General features: G+C 40.1%; 1 protein-coding gene across 2 annotated transcripts in view; it reads left to right on the plus strand.

The window, feature by feature from the left end:
• The window catches only part of fancm (FA complementation group M), a 38,864-nt gene that overhangs the window by 18,200 nt on the left and 700 nt on the right, over positions 1–19,964 (plus strand). The window contains exons 5-23 of one of the 2 annotated variants that reach the window (XM_084914033.1): positions 751–882; positions 1,826–1,958; positions 2,115–2,207; positions 2,367–2,471; positions 2,780–2,958; positions 4,111–4,317; positions 4,425–4,665; positions 4,759–4,907; positions 5,378–5,542; positions 13,123–14,971; positions 15,071–15,159; positions 16,004–16,072; positions 16,261–16,362; positions 17,425–17,590; positions 17,726–17,832; positions 17,946–18,415; positions 18,553–18,646; positions 18,944–19,292; positions 19,588–19,882. In XM_084914033.1, the coding sequence (XP_084770159.1) occupies positions 751–882; positions 1,826–1,958; positions 2,115–2,207; positions 2,367–2,471; positions 2,780–2,958; positions 4,111–4,317; positions 4,425–4,665; positions 4,759–4,907; positions 5,378–5,542; positions 13,123–14,971; positions 15,071–15,159; positions 16,004–16,072; positions 16,261–16,362; positions 17,425–17,590; positions 17,726–17,832; positions 17,946–18,415; positions 18,553–18,646; positions 18,944–19,292; positions 19,588–19,882 (4,994 nt within the window). The remainder of the gene's footprint in view (positions 1–750; positions 883–1,825; positions 1,959–2,114; positions 2,208–2,366; positions 2,472–2,779; positions 2,959–4,110; positions 4,318–4,424; positions 4,666–4,758; positions 4,908–5,377; positions 5,543–13,122; positions 14,972–15,070; positions 15,160–16,003; positions 16,073–16,260; positions 16,363–17,424; positions 17,591–17,725; positions 17,833–17,945; positions 18,416–18,552; positions 18,647–18,943; positions 19,293–19,587; positions 19,883–19,964) is intronic. The other variant, XM_084914034.1, reaches the window with a different exon arrangement.

Raw genomic sequence — 19,964 nt, forward strand, 5'->3', positions numbered from 1 at the left:
ATCTCAGAGAAACAGGTTGTCGTTAAGGAGTTATGGGGCATGGCCTCAGCTCAGTTCACTCATACAGAGTAAATCTTCATTTCTGGTTCATTATCTCTTCCTGGATTCTGAATGTTTGCCATCTGCTGTTTGATTTGTGTTGTTAAACTATGTGCCAAACTCTAAAAGATGTTATGAAACCGGCATGTAGTAGTTACAGGAAATCTGAACTGGTTGTTAATAACATTTTTACCTTACAATACCTTTTATTTACTTTGTTAATTTTGATGCTTGAATGCCCTAAAAAACAAGAAAAATTGCTTGCCGTGTGTTATATAATTTCGTTTTTAGACACTAGTTGACTCCACCGGGTAACCTACTTTTTTCCAGGATAATTTTGTTCCATTCACTTTGCAGAGTTGCTTTTCCACCCAGCTGAAATTGAAAATGTAATGACCCAGCCTCCCATTATCCACGGTCATGAGGATGAATAGATGTTGGTAAAATTGTCTCTTGGAAAAACCGCTTCAATCTGTTTTCCCATTATAAGAAAACAAGGACACAATTTAGTGTTAAGAAGTCAGACTTTTATTTAGTTTGTGTGTGAGGCTGTTTATCAGTAGAACAAACATCTGTATGTTCCTGGATGTACCTTTCAGCTCGGGGTCACTAGGATTCGACTAGTCAGTGTTATGCATAATGCCCCCCTCAAAGAACAGGAAGTGGCCTACAATTGATGACCTATATATGTGTTTGCCTCCATTTGTCCAGGTGCTGGAGAAATTCATGTCTCGTCTGGTCCAGAACCGAGTGATGGGCCACAAGGATCTGCGGACTCTTACCAAATACCAGCTCATTCTTGTCAGGGATCAGTTCCGAAAGAATCCACCACCACACCTCAAGGCATGTAATGACTGTGTCCCATTGTGGTATCTACTGTCTGCTGTAATATGTAATTTTACATGATATGATACACAGGTTTTTACATCTACTAAGACCCATTTTAAGAAAATATGGGGCCTTGAAACTCGAGACATGTAGCCAGCTATTTAATGATTTAACTGCGAATGCATCTGTTGTTCTGAATATTATTTAATAATCAAGTCGCTAATCTTCATTTACAAGAATATGGAAAGAGGGTAGCCTGTGGTGATGCATTTACAGAGAATTATCCCCCTTGTCTCTACAGAGCTTTATCATGACTTTGTGCAGGACTTTGTGTTTATCTGTCTGGCTTGCAACTTTAATGCTACTTTGATTCACTGTCATTTCCTTTTCATAATGCTCCAGTAGGCAGCTGTTTCCAGTTAAAACACTGTACCAAAACAGGCATATGGGGGGAGTACCAAAGAAAAAAACTAAGCACTTAGCAGATGCTAAGAGACAGATGTTTCCCTCAGAAACTAGTAACACCAAGAAGAGATTTCAAAAGATAGTGAACTTTCACTTGCAAAACGAACAGAAACACAACTCCAGATAAAATTAAGTGCTGTTGTGTTGCATATGTAAATAAGTGATTGATTGCACGGCAAAAGGTTCAGCATATATACTTCCAGTTGCTTACGGTTATTTAGAATAAGCCGGGGCTGAGGTGTGCTGGACGATAGTCTTTGGTTCAGTGGAGAAAGAAATCCATTATTCACTTTGTTAGTGGAACATTTTATATACTCCATTTTTGTTTAAAAAATGTTATTGCTGCAGCTGAAGAAGTTATGGACGGTTTTATTTTTCATACTATTTTTCTGCACTTAATGGCCAAATATTATATTTATTTTCTTCCACTGTCACTTCTTCCACTGATCCCGCATTGGTCTCATGAAGTCACACCGCCTCTTTCGCTCAGCAGGGTCCACAGCAGGGAATGCTGGAGGGCGACTTTGCCCTTTGCATCAGCCTGTACCATGGCTACGAGCTGCTGATGCAGATGGGCCTCCGATCTCTCTTCTTTTACATCCAAGGAATCATGGACGGATCCAGAGGTCAGTCACCTCACCTCTAACTTTTGCAGTACATTTCTTAGCCCTTTATCCAAACAATATGTTGAGTCAGAGAACAGTAGCCTTTCGAACGCCACATTATCCACGGGTGGAAACAAGTTTTTAACATCAGGCCTCTCCTTGCTTTGTTTGGCTCAGAGATGTCCAGGGCCAAGAACGAACTGCAGAGAACTCCCACGTTCATGGATTTCTACAAAGAAATGGAAACTATGTTTATGAAGCCATCTGCTGGTATTTAAGTTTTTATTCAATTCACAGCCTGTTATGTAGCCAGAAGAAGAGTTTTGATATCTTAATTTACTCTGATCAGTGATATTTTCTATTATCACAAAAATACCTGCTTTAAAATACAGCAAAGGATCCACTGCTTTGGTTTCACTGTTTTTGTAGGTCCAGATGAGCCATTCATTTACAGCCACCCCAAACTGGAGAAACTGGAGGAGGTTGTGCTGCAGCATTTCAGACTGTGGGCTGAGAGCTCAGCAAACAATAACGGTGATCTACTTAATATAGCACTGCTATGCTGTGACTCACACATGGGTTCAAGCAGAAATGTGATATTCTCTTCTAACTACATCATGTTTTGGTTGATTATCGTTCTTGCCATGTTTATAGAAATCAAATACTTTTGGAAGCTCAGGATGTGATGTTCATTAAATTTGTGGTAAACTTAAACCACAACAGTAGCATCCATACATTGGTTATATCTATTAACAAAGGAGATTTACAGAAAGAATTCAGCTCAGGATTACTGAAGGAATTTTTTATTCAGTTTGTTTCTCTTCTGTCTCCTCGATGTCCAGGTTCAGGTCCTCAGGAGGTAAGCACGCGTGTGATGATCTTTTCATCATTTCGGGAGAGTGTACAGGAGATCGCAGCCATGTTGAACCGCCATGCTCCGCTGATCAGGGTCATGACATTTATGGGCCAAGCTTCAGCTGGGAAGGGGGTCAAAGGCTTTACCCAAAAGGAGCAACTGGAGGTAGACATTTTTTTAGACAGTAAGACAAGTGTTATTAATGTTTTGAGGCACAGACAACTGCTAGGCAGAAGGAAAAGCCAGGAGAAGATTAATTTATGTAAATGACTGAAGGAGTACACAAAGAGGGTGGTGTGACAGAGAAGGATGGTAGGGATAGCGTGGAGGTGGAGGTGATCCATAAAGGGAGCAGAGGCAAGACTAAGAGGACAGTGTCCAAGGCTAAACTCCTTTTTGCCAAGCTAAAATTGACTATGCAATCTTAAAAGAGAAAAAACCCCAGAAAGCAATGACCAACAATATTCAAAGATTTGTGATCACATGATAAAAAACAGACTCATATCCCACATAAAAAATGTATTCAAATATACAGTATTGTTTTAAAATTCAGCAGAATTCATTTGTAACTTTTCCTTTTAATGGCAGTGAACTCCATGTTTGAGTTTGACTTGCCTTGTTTACATTTGGTAAGCACCTCATGGGCTGATTGTAAAGTTGGTAGTTTAAATTCTGGCTGCTCCAGTCTGACAAAATATCGTTAGACAAGATACTGGTCCACAAGTTCCTCCCAGTGCATTCATCGTCAATGTTGATCTATATAAAAGCTGGATAGAAATCACTTAGCTTTAGAAACAAGCTTGTGTGAATGGTTGAATGAGGCATGTTGTATAAAGTGTTTTAAATGCTCAAGTAGAGTAAAAGCGCTGTGTAAGAACCAGATCATTGTAGGGTATAGGGTTATAAAACCAACAAAGAAGCTGTGTACAGCAGTCAGTGCAATACCCATGTATTAATTTCACTGCTGGTTCCAGAGAAATATAATTCCTCTCTGTAGACTGCATGTTCCATTTCCTATAAGCAAATAATACAGGAATCAAACTAACATGCAAATGCACTGACCATCCCATTGGCTGGTCTGGTGATGGAATATAAATAGAGCAGATCTTAATCTGTAAAATGTCATAAAAACGGACTCTAATTTGGAACAAGCAAACAATTACTTCAGGTTTCCATTAGTACGTAGTTAGCACAGATTTGTATTTCTATAATACTTTTGCTATATGGTTGCACTAAAGAGTTTAGGGGGACAGTATAAGCTGGAAAGATTAAAATACTTTATACTTTGTATGACTTTTTCCTACTTTTTTGTTGCAGGTGGTACACAAGTTCAGACAGGGAGGCTTCAACACACTGGTGTCAACCTGTGTGGGGGAAGAGGGCCTGGATATCGGAGAGGTAGACCTCATTGTTTGCTTCGATGCACAGAGGAATCCTATTCGTTTGGTACAGCGGATGGGGCGTACTGGACGTAAGCGTCGGGGACGCATTGTTGTCATCCTGGCTGAGGGGCGGGAAGAGCGGGTGGGTGTTGTAGAGTAATTCTAGTCATTTCTAGACAAAATGAGAGATGATAACGCAAATGTGGCTCCACAACACTGCCTAAAAAGTTCAGTCTTTGTTTTCTCCAGACTTACAATCAGAGCCAGAGCAACAAACGCAGCGTCTACAAGTCCATCACTGGCAACAAAAATGGGTTCCACATGTACCCCAACAGTCCCCGTATGCTGCCTGAAGGGCTGTACCCCAAACTCCATAAGATGCACATTACCTGTGGGCAGTTTGATCACCAGGAGAACAGCAGGCGGTCTGTCAGGGGTCGACGGTCCCACACCGAGAGTCGGGCCTCACTCATCCACCCTCAAAACCTAAGTAATTCCAGAGTCTTTTTTAAGATTGATCAAGTTTTTCTTTGTGGGATGGTTTTCTGATATTGACTGAGCACATCTGTGTATCTCTTGGTAGTTCAACAGGGCAGCTCAACATCCAATGGTTTTCTGAGCAGTACAGAATATTCCCTATGGGAGTCAACCATGAAGCTGGAGGATACTGAGCCCCATCCAACCCTGAAGCAGTCACACTTCCTGTCAATACCCAGTGACCCACTTCCTCAGGTTTCTTTAGTATTATTGTTTTGTTTCTCTCATTCTACTGCAGGTCGGAAAAAGAAATAAACAAGGGTGCACTGATTATTGGCTCATTTTAAGTTTAACCTTGACAGCCATGCCATGATCCATATGTACAGGATATCATACTATCCAGTGACAGGAGTTTTGAATAGAACTACCCCTTTGAACCGCTTCATATGTAACAATAACAGCTGAGACCAGAAATGGGGAAAAAAATAGAAATGAAGATATTTTGAGTGGATCTATGGATTTCTGGCAGTTCAGTGTCACTTCCACATTTGCATGGGGCACGGAAAGTGCAGTTGCCATGATTTCAGGTGGAATAATCTCCCACCTACAGCTGGAAAGCTATGCATGGCAAAACCAGTTTGTGTCATATATTATTGACTTGAATGTAATGATATTATTTCTACTTCAACCTTACTTTTTTAATTATGTTATTTCATGTCCCTAAGGAGGAGGTTTCCAAAGGCAAACAACCATCCAGGGAGCTGTCTTTGTGGGAATGGAGACACTGGCAACACAAAGCGCTCCCTTCTCATGTTGTTGATCATTCCCTCCGCTGCAGCCACTTTATTAAGGTGATGGAGCTCATAGACCGCATGAGAGAGGAAAATGAGGTGAGACGAATGTTTGGTTAGTCATCATTTTGTTGTTTTATAAATAATATGGCATTCAGTTATAGCAAATGTAGTACCTCTTTGTGTCGTACAGGAGCATAGCTATAGCCTAGAATGCGTTGACAGCTTACTAGTAAATCAGTAGAAAACCTAACCACTAATTCAAAGCATACACCACTAATTGAAAAGCTCTTGGTGATAGGAAACTGGTTTTATAAAATAACCTTAGACATCTTGCGTAAATCTTGCTTAGTTTCATAAAAGGGAGACAGTAGTGAGCGTTTACCCATGTGAAAACCAAACTTCATAAACTTACTAGGCTGAAAGGAGTCAGCTGAGTTGCATGTGAACACACAATTGTGGTTTGTGTTGAGTTACTAAATTCATCTTTTTGACCTGGAAGGCAAATTCCTTGCATAATAAACAGTTTCCATGGCGTAATTGTGGCTTTAGTAAGGAGATAAATATTTGATTTATATTCAGCTGGGTCTTTCCAGGCTGTTTCTCCTTTCTTTTTTCTTTCCAGTTGCTATTTAAAGAAAAAGGGACTGAATGAAAAGATTCTCTTTTAAAAACAACACTTCAAACACTATTTTAATTAGTATCTCGGTGCACTTGAAGCCAAATTTGTTATCAGTGGGTTTTAGTTATTTTTAAAGAGAACTTGGCTATTTTTTTTCTCGTAGAGGAAATTGAAGGGTTTACCATCTCAAAGTGTTCTAGCTCATAATTCATCTCTCGTCACAGTTTGCTGACCCAGCAGCAGCAGCAGCTTCGTTCATGCTTTAGCTGCTAATTGAGAGCAACCAAATCAGTATGGTTATCACATCAGTCCTGTCACAACAACTGTTGCCCCGTTGAATTTGCATCTCAAGAATCGAAGATGGAGCCAACTCAAGTATTGCTTTGGTGTTATTTAATAATCAGTGTATGAGAAAGGTAATTTAATCACATGGTTTTTCCAATTACTTCCTTCCTGACATTGTTTTTTGTGTTCAGCTAGTAGGTCCCCGCTAAACACCTTATCGCCCGATATCTGCTATAGCCCGCTACAGGCCTCCTCGTCTCGCCATCTGCCATTTCACAAGATTGTGCCATCGATAAGACCCTTGAAATTAGGTCAGAGATTATGGTAAAACTGACTGTTGGCTAAACTAACAAATGGGCTCTTATTGCCATTTTTTCCCCAGTACGGATCTTGACCGTACTCGTGAAGGAGAAAATTATTCCACCTGTGAAAACAAAACAGGATTATGGCGCAAGATGGCAGCTTATATGTCACATGTTTTGATAGTGCTTGAATTCAGGTCACAAGTCAGCCAATGAGTAATTAGTATTTGGAAGTTGGCACATTTGTCATAATTTTGCTACAATAGAGTTGAAGTGAGATGATAAAGGTGTGATTGTGGTCTAGACTTTCAGCTTGAAATCGACCGGCTTGACTAAAGTATTGGATTAACCGTATAAGAACAATCATTTTTGAGTTCCTCCATTTTTGCAGCCTGAAAACCAATTGGACACTCTAAAACCAGTTGGAATGCTGTGTAAAAGATGAACAAGATGCCATGTTTACCACTGTGTAGAATCACGTCTTCTTTTAACAACAGTCTGCAAATAGTCTGGTATCTCCTGGGAACCAAGGCCACCAGCTGCTGGACTTTAGGGAGAGGAATGCTGTCCTATTTTTCTCTGATAAAGAATTCTAGCTGCTCAACAGTGCAGGGTCCTCTGTTAAATATTTATTTATTTAGTGCCAAATCTTTTCAGTTGGTGAGAGGTCTGCACTGCAGGTAGGCCAGTTCAGCACCTTGACTCTTCTACAAGAAAGCCACATTGTTGTAATAGATAAAATATGTAAGGGAAAAGATCCCATCTGGATGGGCGCATGTGTTTCTCTAGGACCTGTATATACTTTTCAGCATCGATGGTGCCTTTTCGGATGTGTAAGTGGCCAAACTGATAGGCACTAATGAACCCCCATAACATCATAGGCATAGGCTTTTAAACTGAGCCCTGATAACAAGCTGGGTGATTCTGCTCCCTGGTTTGTCCTTTAGTCTGTCCATGTTTTCCAAAATGAATTTCAAATTTTGACCTTTCTAACCACAGAACAGTTTTCCACTTGGCTTCAACCCATTTTAAGTGACCTTTGACCCAGAGAAGCTCACGTTAATCTATGTTCATGTTCTTTGTATGAGAGAGCTTAACCTGCATTTGTGCATGGCATGGAGAACTGTGTTCATATGTATGTATGCTCATATATCATGTACATAACCTTTTTGGTCCTTTAAGTTCTAGCTGGATGGAAATAACCAGAATTGTATACACACCAAATACCTGGAAAAAGCTAATAAAAAATTCCTGAAAGGTTCTGGCTCGACACCAGACTGATCTGTCCGTCACAAAATTAAATTAGAAGCTGTCTTCAGCGTCTCCATCTTCAGCGACTGAGAACAAAACCTCTTTCAAATCTGTAATTAGTTTTGAATTTATTTATTTCCAGAAAGAGTAAATCTCTTTTTTAATTCTACACAACCAGTAAACAAACTACAGCAGTACAACTGTATTTTAAAGTCCACAAAACATGTTTGTTCATATTGTTCTTGTTTATGTTCATCGTTTTAAACACATAAAGTTAAGGATTAACTCGCGATATAGAGGTGATGAACTAAGTCGTTTTTACGTTTTTGCAGCTCACGCACAAAGACATGTGTTCACCTTTCAGGCATTAACTCATAAGCGGACTCTCCCTCAGCACTCACCTCCTTTACTCTCGCTGTCAGGGATAATGTGAGCCATGGATTACTTGCTTGGCCTGAATTTGAAGAGTGCTTTTGACCCTTTGCTTTTTTCTCTATGTCTCTTGGCATCACAGTTTAAAACAAACAAAAAAAAAGGTCCTTGAATCAAAGGCCAAACATTATTTTTCCTATTATTTTCCTCCACTAAATATCCCCACTCTGGAAATCATGTGCTCATGAGACAACAAAACAAAAACACACAAGAAAAAAAACACCCTAAATAAACAAAATATCTGTTTTTCATCTCACCGTTTCTCTCTTTTTACAATGACGATAGCCAAGCAGCAGGCCCCTTCTCCTGATATTATGTAATGGTTCAGAGAACTGTTATGTAAGGCCAGAAGGCTGGAAGTAGGTCAGGCTGTGATGACCTAGATGTACAGTGTACTAGACTGAGGAGGATAGAGTTGTAGATCAGAAAATAGATGCAGAAAAGATTTTTATAAAGCTAAATTAGACACATTTTAAAGCTAATTTAAATGTTAAAAGATATCTAAATCTGAATTTTCCATTCCAGTTTTCCATTTCTATTTTAAAATAGATTTTCTGGAATACTGTTGAAATGTAATAAAGATAGATGATGTCAAATGGTATGATCTGTAAATCATAAAAAAGCCCTATATTAAAATAAAAATAGTACAGCATAATTATCTTCATTCATCCATTTATTTTCTAATCTACTGATCCAGCTAAGTACAAGCTATAGCAAGGTTGTTTGTAACTCCCTCACCACCAACCGGTCGTAGCAGGTGGCCGCCCCTTCCTGTTCCTAATTCTGCCTGAGGTTTCTTCCTGTTAAACGGGAGATTTTTCTTCCCACCATTGCCAAGTGCTTGATCACGGGGGGGCATCTGATTGTTGGGCATTTCTCTGTGTTATTGTAGGGTCTTTACCTTGCAATATAAAGCACCGACCTTGATGTGACTGTTATTGTGATTTGGCGTCATATAAATAGAACTGAAATGATTTGAATTGGACAGTATGGACAGTATATCCACCCTGCAGCATGTACTTCTTTCTCAGTAAAGCCCTTGCTTAATTCACTGTTATTAGTAGTAGTAGTAGTCTCTGTAGCTCAGGTGACCTTCATGTAGCTCACACCCTTAAACCATTCAAAACATTTAGGGCTAAAGGATGAATAGAAGTGTCTGTTCCCCAACACACAGGCAAACAGGAGATGATACACCACAGTGGTAAACATGCCCTTGTTTTTTTTTTTCTTTATAAATCTTTGACAAATTTGTAGGAAACAGACATATAAGGAGAGAAACTATGTTTATAATTATGTTATTGTTATTTATATATCCACTTAAAGTTGAATAAGCAATAAAAATACATAGATGGATTCTGCTTGGATGTAAACAAATACAGTATCTCTGGGATTATTATCATACAGTTATTTTTGTAATTTGTCATAATGCATTCTTCCTTCGTGTGGTCCTGTTGAAACTTGCCTCCCAGTGGTGATGTCACAATTAGCTTTAAAAAAAACCCAGAAACTGTCTTTAGATCATCCTTCATTATTTTGAGTTGTGATGCCAAATCCATTGAAATATAGTCTTGTAAATCAGTATTTCAGTCGTTCATAGTTGTTTATGTACCACAATCTGACGACAAAGGCATTTAAAGATTTCTTATCCTGAGCCGTAGCTTGTTTGGAAACAAAGTCACGCAGACCCATGAATACAGATGACAGTTCTTTGTGTATGCTCATGAGCATCAAATTCATGTTGTTGTAGTGCCATGAGATAATCAGCTGAGAGGAGTTTCCACTTTGCTGCTTCCCTCATCATGCAGTCTGAAACAATATGAACCGTCTGACCCTTCTAGCCCACACAGCGCTCTCTTTATCTCGCTCTGTTCTCGTCATCAAGGTTATTTCTGTCTGCAACATTTCTAGATGTGGCGACTTAATCTGATCATTAATTAATTGAGTGCCAGGGGTTGGGGTTAATCTTATATGAGTGAAGCCCAATTCATTACTTTTCAGCAAGAATATCCAAAAATGGCATCAAATATTATTAGAAAATCCATCTTTTTTTTCGGGAGGTGTATGTTAATCGAAAACCAGATGCTGTGATCTCTTACAGAGATAAAAAAACAAAACCATGACAATAAACAGCGTCAAAGAGCAGTAATCACATGGTAGCAGCTAGAAATTAGGGATGTAGATATGGTCAAAACAACCTTGCTCAAGTTTGAATCAAGCAAAGATGATCTAAGTGACTCTGAAAATGGATGGCATGGATGTTGGTGCCAGATGGTTCTAACAATGAGAACATATCCAGTAATTAGCAGTTCTCTGGGTGGAGATACTTTGTTGATGCCAGAGGTCATAGGACAGTGGGCAGACTGCTCTTGATGAGTCTCTGTTTCTTCTGCAGTATTCAAATATCTGGATGCCTTTATTATGGGCAAGATTTAAGATGTTCTGAGTAGGTTCTGTAATACAAACATATGATATTACAGAACTTTATGAAAGCGGCTGACTCACGATAATATGAACAGTCTTAATAAACATAACCATCAAATCCACCCTGTGCTTTTTGTGTTTACAAATCTAACCGTATTGACAAAAAAAACTCAATTTCTTGGGATTTGTTTTGTAAGTTAATAGTATTGTTTCACTTGGTATTAGTCATTTTTATTTTTGTAACACATAGTTTTAGTTTTATGTTTACTATGGTAAATTAAAACACATTTCTTTGCTGTGAGTTTAAAAGAGAAAGTCCAGTTTTTTATATATATATATTTCTAGGGAAAGCCTCACCTCTGAAAAGTATTTGGCTCTTAATCAGAGGTGTGAAGTGCTGAAATGATAATTACACTGTGTGACGACTGCAGGCAGCTTAGTCTTTGCCCGCAAGTCAGTTTACTTTGTTAAAGGATTAAAGGAGGCGGTATAAGGTGTGTAGAAAAAATAATAATAAAAAAATTGCAAGTCGCCACAGAGTTGTCAAGTAAGTACATTTTGTGTTTAGCACACTTAAAAACAAAGTGTTTTACAACAAAAAGAATAAAACTAAAAGGGTTGCTAAAATTCATGTTGCACACATTCACACTATTTACATAAATGAATACATCACCACCTTTTTCTCCAACCACACTTCCCAGAGATTCCAAATGTTAAATGAAAAATACGTCTTCAGCTTAACTTTGAAGATATTTGACTTAGAGTCATTAAAGACAATAAATCACTCTGAAATGCAAAAGATGTTTTAAAGTGAAGTGACAGTGTTTTTAAGGCATTATCAAGAAGGACGTGTAATTTGTGGAGGATGTGTGTTTTTCCCAGGATAAATGTCACACACACGCACACACACGCGCATTCACTTAACTTTATTGTATAACAGGCGCCATACTGACTCCAGGTCTTACACTAGAAACCTGCTGATCAAGAATCAGAGTGCTTTAGTTCAATACTCATAAATTAAACAAGGTTGACTTTCCCTGTAATTTTGTAGGAATACTCTAGAACCAACTGAGCACCAACTGCACATTTGAGCAAGAGAAATTAAAAGTGAATGAAAATGAGAAGGTTATTAGTGAAAATGATTTCTTTTTTTTCCCTAAAAAATGTCAGTTTTTTTCATACCAGCAACATAATGTTTAATGCAAATCCAGTGAAATACCTGTAACATGGATTATTAGAAGTTTCACAATCATTCATTTCCACAGGATGAATAATAATGTCTTTGCTGATTTTGTGACGTTTTCCTGTCACACTAAATTTCCTCTTTCTTTAAAAAAAAAAAACCTTGCACAAATACCTTGATACCCACTAAATAATTTACCATGAGATTTGCTACAGATATTCATTGTGACTCCAGTCACTCGGGTTATCCCATGACTTTCCTCTTGCACAATTATGGAGTTCATGTTGTTTTTTGTTTTTGTTTTTTAACTAAATAGCTTCATTAATAGGTGGATTACCATTACTAAAATTGTTCATATTTTACTCAGGATGAAATGTTCTAACTTTGATGTAGCTTTTATCTTGTCCAGGACATTTTGTTTGTTGTTTTTCTCCGATGTGTAACTGCAATTTATTCTGCACGTCACGAGTCAGGAAAGCAAATGCACAAACACGCTCGGGACTTAACTCAGAGTCAATCCATATGATGCCTTATAGTGATTAAAACTGGAGTCATTTGTTTTTTTCATGTGGTTCAGGCTATGGGGTTTTGGTGCTAAATAACCAAGACTTCCTTTTATCAGATCAGCTTGTGGTAATGCGGTGGATAAGTTGTCCTCGCTTTCAGTGTTATTGACTTCTATCTAGACAGAAATTGTACTTTTCACTCCACTTTTGTTAGGTGTCTTTCTTTTTCTTTTCTCACTAAAAGTCGTCCTCCTGCTGATTGCAGGCTCAATGGCACCCTGTTGACCCAAGCAGGAAACCACTTTAGATGAATCACTTCCAGGTCATGTGGTTTGCCAAGATGACATGTGCTAGATGATGTGCGTGTACTTGTGCTTAAGGAAAAGATGAAAAATGGGATTTGGGGGGTTTAATTTTCTTTGAATTATTTTGAGTAGTGTCCTTAAAAATTATTATTCAGATTTTTGTTTGTTTGTTTTTTTTTATCTCAAAAGTTACATTGGACTTTTTAGACCTGTACATCTCTTGGTAGGGCACTTCCTGATTAAATGCTGTTAAAAGCAGCATCAGTGTAAAAGTGCAAGCAGGTCCAAAAAAATCAATTAGATCTCTGTCCTTAGTTTTCATGGAGCGAGATTGCTTCTTATTCAACTTTTTATTTGTGTGTTTGTGTTCAGGGGGAATGTTGTTACGAACGGGAACTTCTTCCTTACCTCCACAAAGAGGACACTGTGAAAAGCAGACAGAAAAAGCAGAAGGGCACAAAGACCTTCACCAAAACCGCCAACGACAAACCTAAACCATCCCATTCCTCTTGGTCTGAACTGGAATATATCGATGAGGAATTTGAGGGGAGCGATACACGAACAGCTGGGTTATTAACCACATTGGCCGTGATGAAACAAAGGCCTCCTGCTGAAAATAATAATGAGATACCTTATGATGACAGCACAAACCGCTTAAAACTCGAGGCTGATATTGATAAATGTGAAACTGTCACTGAGGACCTTATCAAAGCAGATGGAGAACCTGTGAATTTAGACAATCTGTCACAGCTTCCTGCTAAAAGTGATGAAGATGTTCAACTTCAGGCAATGTTCTACCTTCCTAAATGGGATGCAGCCCCACTGCCCTGCTGTGATAAGCTCCTCCCAGGGAGAGATGAGAGTCTGAAGGTCATCCTCGCCAGTGTGGCGGAACTCCTGTCCCGATCTCCACCAACACTCGTGGATGACTTAGAGCCCCCTCCATCACTTTGTCCTTCTCCTCAACAGCCTCCTCAGCCCTTCCTTGTCAGCTTTACCTTGGATGTGGACGATGATGATGATAAGATGATAATGAGAGAAGTTGAGAAGCCTCCAGATGAGCTTCCAAATGGTAAAGACTGTGGTAAAATCTCTCCTGACTTTCCCAATCAGGAGAAGCACCCTGTCAGTGTAGCAGCCAACAGCCCAACTTGGGATGAGGTTTTTGGGGAGGACGTAAATGATATTAATGATATCAGGGATGACAGCAAGGAGTCAGATGATGATGAAAAGTGCAATGGCTTCAGGGAGGATCAGGTTCATGTAGAAGCTGATGATGTAAGTGAGGAAAAACAGAGCTGGGATGATGTGAGGGATGAAGAAATACCACACTTGACAGATGGTGTTTTGAAAGACGATAAAGCCTCAGAGTGCAGCTCGGAGATGGATGAGAGCATCGATCTGTTCGAGGATGATGAAGCCTTCCTGCAGATGACCATTCCTGATATCCCCACTCCTTTGGATGGCATCACACCCGCGACATCCCCGACGGAGAAGAAGTCTGAAACAGTGCACGTACATACCCCAATTAACCCATGTAACACTACACAGTCAGCGGATGGCACCCACAGATTGAGGACAGTGGAATCAAAAGGAGTGGCATTTAGCGAAGGTTTGACTCATACTGTAAATGCCAAGCTGATAATCCAGAACACAAACACCCATAACACTACAGTGACAGAACTTAATATGCACACACCAGCACAAACTAAAACTGTAGCAGATAATTCAGTTATGGGCAGTGCAGTCACACCCCATTTTAAATCTCCTGAGTCATTTAACAGCATGCATGACTTGTTTTCAGTCAATTTTGAGCTTGGCTATTCACTGGAAGACTCAGAGGAAGAAGATGAAGCAGTGGGCATGCCTGCCCCTTGTATGCCTGGGTCTTCACAGCCTAAAAAGCAGATTGACTCCATCACACTTTCGGCAGCTGTCTCTAACTCTTCTACTCCCTGTAACAGCTTTGCTAAACAGAGAATACCTCCAGTCTGCAGCGAATCCAAGCATTCCACACCGCAAACGCTGTCAGAATGTAGGATGTCTAAAAGTGGTGCACTCCCGTCTCCGATCAAGTCCCCGGGAGCAAAGCGAACCCTAATGCCCGGTCTGCCCTCCAGCTTGAAACGCAGACGAGCACAATGTGGCATCACTGTAGCAGAGAGAGGGCCTAATGAGGAAAACGGCTCGTACCATGTTTCTGGCTCTTCTCCTCATGCAGGTTTGTTTAATCTCAAAGAAAGAAACAGCATTTTTATTTTAAGTTGGTTCCCAATCGTATTTGTGTCTACCTGCTTGTTTCTCTCACCTTCTTACTTAGTGGAGGGCAACAGTGACAGCGAGGATGAAGTTGTGCTTCATAAAAGAAGACATCCGAACAAAGTCAACCCCTTATCATCCCCCGAAGTGGTGAGAAAGTGCTGAATATTTCGGGAATCTGATGATCTTTTAATTTTTAAAATGCCATACATTTCTGGAGCATTCCCAGTGGCTGTAACAAAAAATGTAAAACATTTCTGTCTGAAAGTCATTTAGTTTTCAGCATCCTCTCTTCAAATGGGCTGTTTTTGGTGTAGTGTTTTTCATTTTGAATTTTCAAAGGTGTTGTACAAGGTAGCCCAAAATCCAGAGGTATTGCTTTAAACAGGAAAACATTACATACACAACAGTGGAGCAATTTTGTTTTTAGTCTAGCTACATTTTTGTATAAATGGGGAGCTTTTATGCTCCAGCTACAAAGTTCATATACTGACCTAGAGCACTGTGTGATTCATGAACAATCCTTATTTAATCTTGTGCTTGGACAGTGGGTGAAACATCTAAGTTCACCAACTGTATGTCACAAACAGTTTTTGCTCCCTTCGCCCCTTTAGGACAGCTTTTTTCTGACTGGCTGCAGATCACAAACAAAATCTGAACAGCATGTAGATGGAGGTTCAGTGGCCTCAGATTGTTTGACACTTTGGCCTTGTTTAATATGAACATCCAATATTATTGAAGTATAACTAATACAAAAGATAAGGAGAAGCATTTTAAGCCCCCTTTACAGAGTTTTTAACCAGTAGTAAACAAATAGTTGCTGCTCACTTTGCAATAAACAAGGCATATATGACAAAAAAAGAGATATGAGGAGGTATCTGATTCAGACAATTTGCTTCTATCATTCATTTCCAGGCTTAAGATATTCAGCTTGTAATCAGGGGGAGATTGCTCTATGCTGTATCTAACATGTAGCATGTCTTGTCTTTCCTAGTCTAAGATCAACAGTGATGTGGACTCCCCGGTGGTAGTGAAAAGAAAACATGCTGCTGCACTCAATACTGTAAGCTCTTCATGACTAACAGTAATGCGCAGCACATGGTTCAATCTGTTCAACACAGATGATGTGATTGAATTACTCGTGTTCCATATATCACTTAAAGATGTTTCTACAAGTGCTCATTATCCAATAATATGTCACAAACTACTAACAGTTTTCAGTATTTCACCAATTTGTTCTCTGTGTTCCAGTCTGATGAAATGGGAGGCGAATCTGTTTCTGATGATGATTTCGAGAATGAATCTGTTTCCGTGTGCAGAGCCACAGTGCAGAGAGCTGAAAGGAAAGCCAAGGTTTGTACAGCAACAGATGGCTCAGCCGGATGCTGTGATCTGAGATCTGTGTTTTCATGTAACTGTAAACACAATATAAACATGGCTCATATTTAGGTTTCTAATGTGAGTGGGGAATGCCATTTTGAAATGACTGCAGTGTTATGGAAAAGTCTTCATCTATCCATCCATCTCAGCTCTGGACAGAGTGGTGAACTGTACCCTGCCTTTTTCCCCAGAAAGCCATTCATGGATGGACGGATGGTCTTGAGCAACAGTTCTCCAGACTTTGTGATGGTCTTAAAAGGCTATTTTTCACTAATTTTCAGTCCACAGCTTTTACCTGACCATTTTCAGAGGTTTTTGTTTTGTGGGGGGGCACTATGTCTTTAGGCTTTTTGTTACTAGCAGCCTATGACAAAACAGATAATGTGTTCCTTAATTCTTTAGTTGACAGTTATGAAATAGTATTTCTGCACCAACAAGGTGATTCCTAAGGAGCTTTTAGCTGGGATCTTGGCATGGTGTGCAGTGTTTCCTTAAAAAAATTGGAGAAAAGTGGCCAAATTACACAGGAATTGGTCTGAAAATTAGTGGCAATGGGTCTTTTGAAGGATTGGAATTTAAAATTTTGGATCAAATCATTTATATGTACTTAGGAGAACAGAAGACAGGTACAGCAGTGGTGGTCTGCAGCCATCTGCAGCCCTCCCAGAGCCTGAACTTCAGCTTAGAGGGTCTTAGAGCTTCTTAAAAAAGCTGCCTGCTGTGTCCTGAAAGCAGTGAGAGTGATGAGTGAGCTGAAACTCACAATAAACCTCTGCAAAATTAAAGGAAGCTCAAAATTCACATTTTTTATTAGTTTATTAGTGTTCAGTGTTTTCATTTTAATGGTTACACTACATCCAAAATTTTTAAAAAGCTCAATTATAAGACAAAAACATACTGCTGTCTCTTTTTAAAGATCGTTACATGACATCATGATCCATTTTTCCTTTCATAAAAAAGTCATGTCATTACAAATCTGCGACTGGCACCTTCAGCATCCGTCATCCCTGACATTTTCCATCCTTCCTCTGTCAGCGCGGCAAATGCCGAAAAGGGCGTCAGTTTTTGGATGAAGAAGCACAGCTGTCAGAGGTCGAGGAAGGGATAGAGGTCTCGTCTGATGAGGAGGATGGAGAAGAACAGAATCAGTCTCTCAACGGTTTTGTGGTCGACAATACACAATTCTCTCAGGGCCTGAATGGTACAACACATTTTTCTTTTCTTTTTTTTTTTAACTGAATTCTCTCCTTCTGAGCTTCTCAGTGTGATAGGAGGCTGAGCGAGTCATGCTGTGATATTTACACTTTGGCTCTCTGTCTGTTCTCCTCTTTGTCAGACTCAGAGATGCATGGAGTGTACCTGAAGTCAGTGAGAAGCCCTGCAGTCCAGGGTAAATTCAAAATTTCCAACAGAAGACATCACAACATGGACATCTTTTCCCAGGTATACTAACAAATAAATACATTTTAAAAGATACACAAAGCAACAAAATACTAAGTGGCTTTGATGATTGGTAGTCTAATTAAGGATGCCACATTCTTAATGTGTGGAAACAGGTGCCTGAGATGGATGAGACGTATGAAGAGGACAGCTTTGTAGTGGGCAGCGATGTGGAGTTGGTGGGCACCAGTGAGGAAGATGCTGAAGATGTTGACCTTCTGCCCGAGGACTCGTTTGTGAACGGGAGAAAGCAGTATCCCACCAGGCGCCGCGTTTTCTTGCACAACGCCAGAGCAAGAGGCAGCACAAAAACCAGAGCTCAGCCTCCACCAGAACAGAGAGCCGAGATGAAAACTAAACGCACCCGGGTCATACAAATGAATGATTCCAGTGAGGAGGAGATAGATGAAGTTAGTAAAGAGAGGGCTCTCAAAGCAGGAGATGGTGTGTTGCCTTCATTGCCAAAGATGGTACCACCAGAGCCTTGTGGGAAAGAAGGAAAGAAAGCTGTGTCGTTATCTTCTAAGGTCTCACTGTTGAGCAAAGCACAAAGGAGCTCTGTGAGTGAAGAACAGCAAAATGAGAGGTGAAGTTATAATAAAGTAATAAAGAGCGAGTGCCATCCTCCTCATGGCCGTGAATTTGTATAAGCAGAAGAGAATGGAAGGATGAGTGTGTACTTAGTAACAATTCTGAGATTGTCTTTCTTTCTCTCTCCTGAAGGTGTCGCCAGAGGATAGAAAATCAGCATCTCCTCTCTGACGAGCTAGACTTTGTGGAGTCACACCTGCAAGTTTCCTCAAAGAAGCAATCGCAGGTATGAGCAGACAAGAAGAGACGTACACATTCCTAACTGTTTCTGGTAATATTCATACCAAAAATCCACACAAAAATAGAAACAATATCACTATGTTACATCATATCTTCTGTTATCAAACAAGACTCCATGTCCACTATGAGGGACAGAAGATAAACATAAATAATTATGAGGAAAAAAAATTGTGTAACAGTTTTTTTTTTCTGGGACCAAGGAGCATATTATATTGAGTTATTTAACCTGTTATCACCACAGGTTTAAATCAAGTGTAAGGTGTTTTTCCTTTCATTTCCACAGGCAGTCACAGCCACTCCATTGGCTCCTCAAAAGACCACAGCTGAGAATTTAATAGTGAGTGAAACCTCCGCTCCATCTGGGTCTGTTTGCATCCTGGTGGACAGTCGCTGCATCAGTAGCGGGGTGGAGTTGCTGACCAGCCTGCGTCAGCGACACGCAGCCACCGTCCACGTCTGCTCTTTGGACAGCAGCTACTTCATTGTCAGCAACCGCATGGCGGTGGAAAGGCAGAGCCAATCAGATCTGGCTGCGGCACAGAACCGAAAGCGACTGGCGGAAAGAGTGAACAGCTTGCAGGGGTTGTTTGAGCGCGTGTGCATCATAGTGGAAAAAGACAGAACCAAGACCGGTACGTTTTCAAAGTGTGGCTCATTTTCTTTGTAATTTTGCAGCCCTCATGGTAAATTGCAAATAAGAATATTTACTGGAGCCTATGAGTGGATGTAGGCATGCTGGAGGGTTGAAACAGCATCTGCATGGCACACATCAAATAGGTCGCCATATTGGAAGAGTGCATTTGGTTTAAATGGACAGAGTTTAGCAGCGTTTTCCACAAATTCACTGAATTAACAGAGGATTAGACTGAATGATTGCTGCATGAGACAATGTCTTTCTGATCTTTATGTTAACTGTCACTGTCCCAGGTGAGGCATCTCGTCCCTTTCAGCGAACTCGCTACTTTGACAGCACTTTGGCGGCGCTAGTGCGATCAGGGGTTCGCCTGCTGTGGAGCGACGGTGTTGAAGAGAGTGCCGGGCTGCTGGCAGATGTGGCACGTCTGGAGCACCGCAAGGGTCACGGCATCGGCATACCAGTGGAAGTCAAAGGGCAGCATAGGCAGCAAGCACTGCAGCTGTACTTGAGCTTGCCTTCAGTTAACTATGTTCAAGCTCTCAACATGAGCCACAACTTCACATCGATTGCCCAGCTAATAAACAGGTGATGGACGTTGTGTTGTATCAAATTATGAATACTTTCTTCTTCTTCAGTACGTCATCTCTTCTTTACCTGCTTCCTCCCT

The sequence above is a fragment of the Perissodus microlepis genome, chromosome 19, assembly GCF_051167445.1.
Source record: "Perissodus microlepis isolate ML-2025 ecotype Zambia chromosome 19, ASM5116744v1, whole genome shotgun sequence".
Classification (NCBI taxonomy): Eukaryota; Metazoa; Chordata; class Actinopteri; order Cichliformes; family Cichlidae; genus Perissodus; species Perissodus microlepis.